General features: G+C 45.6%; 1 protein-coding gene across 2 annotated transcripts in view; it reads right to left on the bottom strand.

Moving 5' to 3' along the window:
* The window catches only part of LOC125039552, a 16,764-nt gene that overhangs the window by 13,292 nt on the left and 972 nt on the right, over nucleotides 1-2,500 (bottom strand). The window contains exons 2-3 of one of the 2 annotated variants that reach the window (XM_047633623.1): nucleotides 473-1,228; nucleotides 1-274 (exon numbers count right to left, since the gene is read on the bottom strand). The exon at nucleotides 1-274 is cut by the window's left edge and continues 244 nt beyond it. In XM_047633623.1, coding sequence (XP_047489579.1) covers nucleotides 1-274; nucleotides 473-991 — 793 coding nt within the window. In that variant the 5' untranslated portion in view covers nucleotides 992-1,228. Of the gene's footprint in view, nucleotides 275-472; nucleotides 1,314-2,500 lie in introns of those variants that run through there. The other variant, XM_047633621.1, reaches the window with a different exon arrangement.

Here is a 2,500-nt window from a genome sequence, read left to right as displayed (position 1 = left end):
CCATGAGACCCCGCGAGCTCCGCTTCGAGTCCTGGTCCAGGTATCCTCCCCCGACGATGAATTCCCCGGGCTGGTTCTTGTTCCCTACGTATTCCAGTCGCGACCCCGTGTAGGACGGGCCGAAGGAGGCGAGGCAGAGGGCCTTGAAGTGCTGGGCGCGACGCAGGCGGCCCCAGAGGCGAATAACGAGTCTGCCCAGGTATCTCTCCCCGGCGTGCAGCTCCAGGAATACCTGCGGGTGCTCCGGGTGGACCATCGACTCCACTACAGCCATCTGAAACAGAGTTGGGTGAAGTGAAAGGAGGTAAACTTTCCTGATGCCGGAATGCTTGCTTATCAGTCGCTGAAGTTGAAATGAATATCATATGTTTCTGTAGTTGCATTATTTTTTAATAACTTGGTCATATATATTTTCTGGGAAATGTCTGGTATTGTTAAATGTTACCTAAAATGTGGAATACCTTGCCGTTACCTGTACAGTGACATGCGCGTCATGCGTGTTGAGCGAGAGGGCGCCCACGAGCACCAGACCATCTTCCCGCTGCATCGTGGTCTGACGTCCGTCCTTGGCAACAACGCAGCACTTCAGCGGCCAAGGTAACTGGTTCGATAAAGAGGTAGATGTTGTAAGCTGATATTCATGTGCACCTAATTCCCCAGTGGGTTTTGGTTCCAAATGTTTGGGAGATGGACCTTTGTCGTCTTGAATATCGAGAACGGGGTATTGCCCCTGCGAGCATTCCTCGTCGAGCGTCCGGTCGCCGTCGGGAACTTCGAGGTACTCCCTGGTTCTTCCTGGGCGAGGGGCGTCGCCAGTCGAGGTCGGCAGAGCTTCCCCGACACGGGCTTGTTGGAGACTCTGCAGCCTCGTCTCGGACACGAGGATGGACTCGACTTCGTTGAACGTCTTCGCTTCCGAGGAGATTTTCTGGAGTTCTTCGTCTTTGGTGAGAATGTTCTCGCTCTCCCCGCACAGCTCGACGATCTTCATGACGCAAAGATGGAACTTTTGGATAACGCTTTCCTTGCTCTCCGTGAGAACCTGGCTGAGTCGTTTGGCTTGTTTCTTGATGTCCTTTTTCTTCTCTGTGATGAAGTCGCTCGTGTGTACTACGTCGTGGCCGTCTTTGAGATGTAGTTTGAGGATGCAGCAGCCACATAGCAGCTGTTGGCACTCTCGACACCAGTAGTTCAGAGGTTCTCCGTGGCTGCTACACGAGTTCTCACGCTGTGAAAGAAAATTTGATGTTCATAGTCTTTGTTATCGGGAGTATCAGGACTGTAATGACGGTCATTATTCTATTACGGATAATCATCCAGTGGGGAAGAGTTCCCGAAACCCCTGAAAAAAGAAATTCAAGCCCGCAGAAAAAGAAAGAAAGAAATTCAGCAGACAATAAGAAAAAAAGGAGATTTTAAAGAAGAAAAAGGGTTGAACCAAAACAAGAGAAGAGGAAAAAAAGAAGATTCAGACCCAGGACAGATTTAAAAAGAAGGATTCGACAACCGTTTAAAAAAAAAGCCCCCAAAAGAACAAAAATAAGAAAAAGGGGGGAGGAGGAGAGGGAAAAAAAGAAAAAGAGGGGAGGGGGGGAGGGGGAGGGGAGGGAAAAGAGGGAGAGGAAGAAGGGAGAAAGGGGGGGGAAAAAAGAGGGGGTTCAGACCCGACAGTAGAGAAAAGAAAAAGGGGGAGTTCAAAAACGACAGAAAAAAGGGGGAAGAGAAGGGGAAAAAGGGGGAAAGGGGGAAAGGGGGGGAAGGGGGGGAGGGGGGAGGGGGGGGGGGGGGAAAGAAGAAGGATTCAACAACAGAAGAGAAAAAAAGGGGAGAGAAGAAGACAAAAAATAAAAAAGAAAAGAGAGAAAAAAAGATTCAGACGACAGATAGAGAAAGAGAGAGAGATTCAGACAGACAGATAGAGATAGACAGACAAAGAGAGAGAAAAGAGAGAGAGAGAGAGAGAGAGAGAGAGAAGAGGAGAGAGGAGAGAGAGAGAGAGAGAGAAAGAGAAAGGAAGAAAGGAAGAACCCGATAGTGGAAATAAATATCATAATGCCTCAAGGTAATTGTCGGATAGACCGGTCCCGACTGGTTACCACACTTAAACATTCTCAAGTAGGAATATAGTTGGAAACTGAGGATATGGAGACGTGTTCATGAATTCGATATTTATAATTAACACTGGATTTGGGATTGGCCAAATATATATTGATTTCTGCCAAATGAGTTCCATAAGGGTAATAAACGTTACAGTAGTAGTAGTAGTATTAATAACATGATTAATATTGTTATCATATCAGTTACCATCGTTTCAATATCGTTCTCGTTAATACTGGTAAGAATGGTGGTAATAATAATCCTCTTATTAGCCATATTATTATTACTGTTTCTCTTATCATGATTATTTTATTATGATATATATTATTATCATTACTATTATTGTAATTTTTAATACTGTTATTATTCATACAACCATTCTCATTTTTGTTTTGTTTTATTT

The sequence above is a fragment of the Penaeus chinensis genome, chromosome 27, assembly GCF_019202785.1.
Source record: "Penaeus chinensis breed Huanghai No. 1 chromosome 27, ASM1920278v2, whole genome shotgun sequence".
Lineage (NCBI taxonomy): Eukaryota > Metazoa > Arthropoda > Malacostraca > Decapoda > Penaeidae > Penaeus > Penaeus chinensis.
Note: the sequence above shows the minus strand (reverse complement) of the source record. Positions and strands in the feature narration are given on the sequence as shown.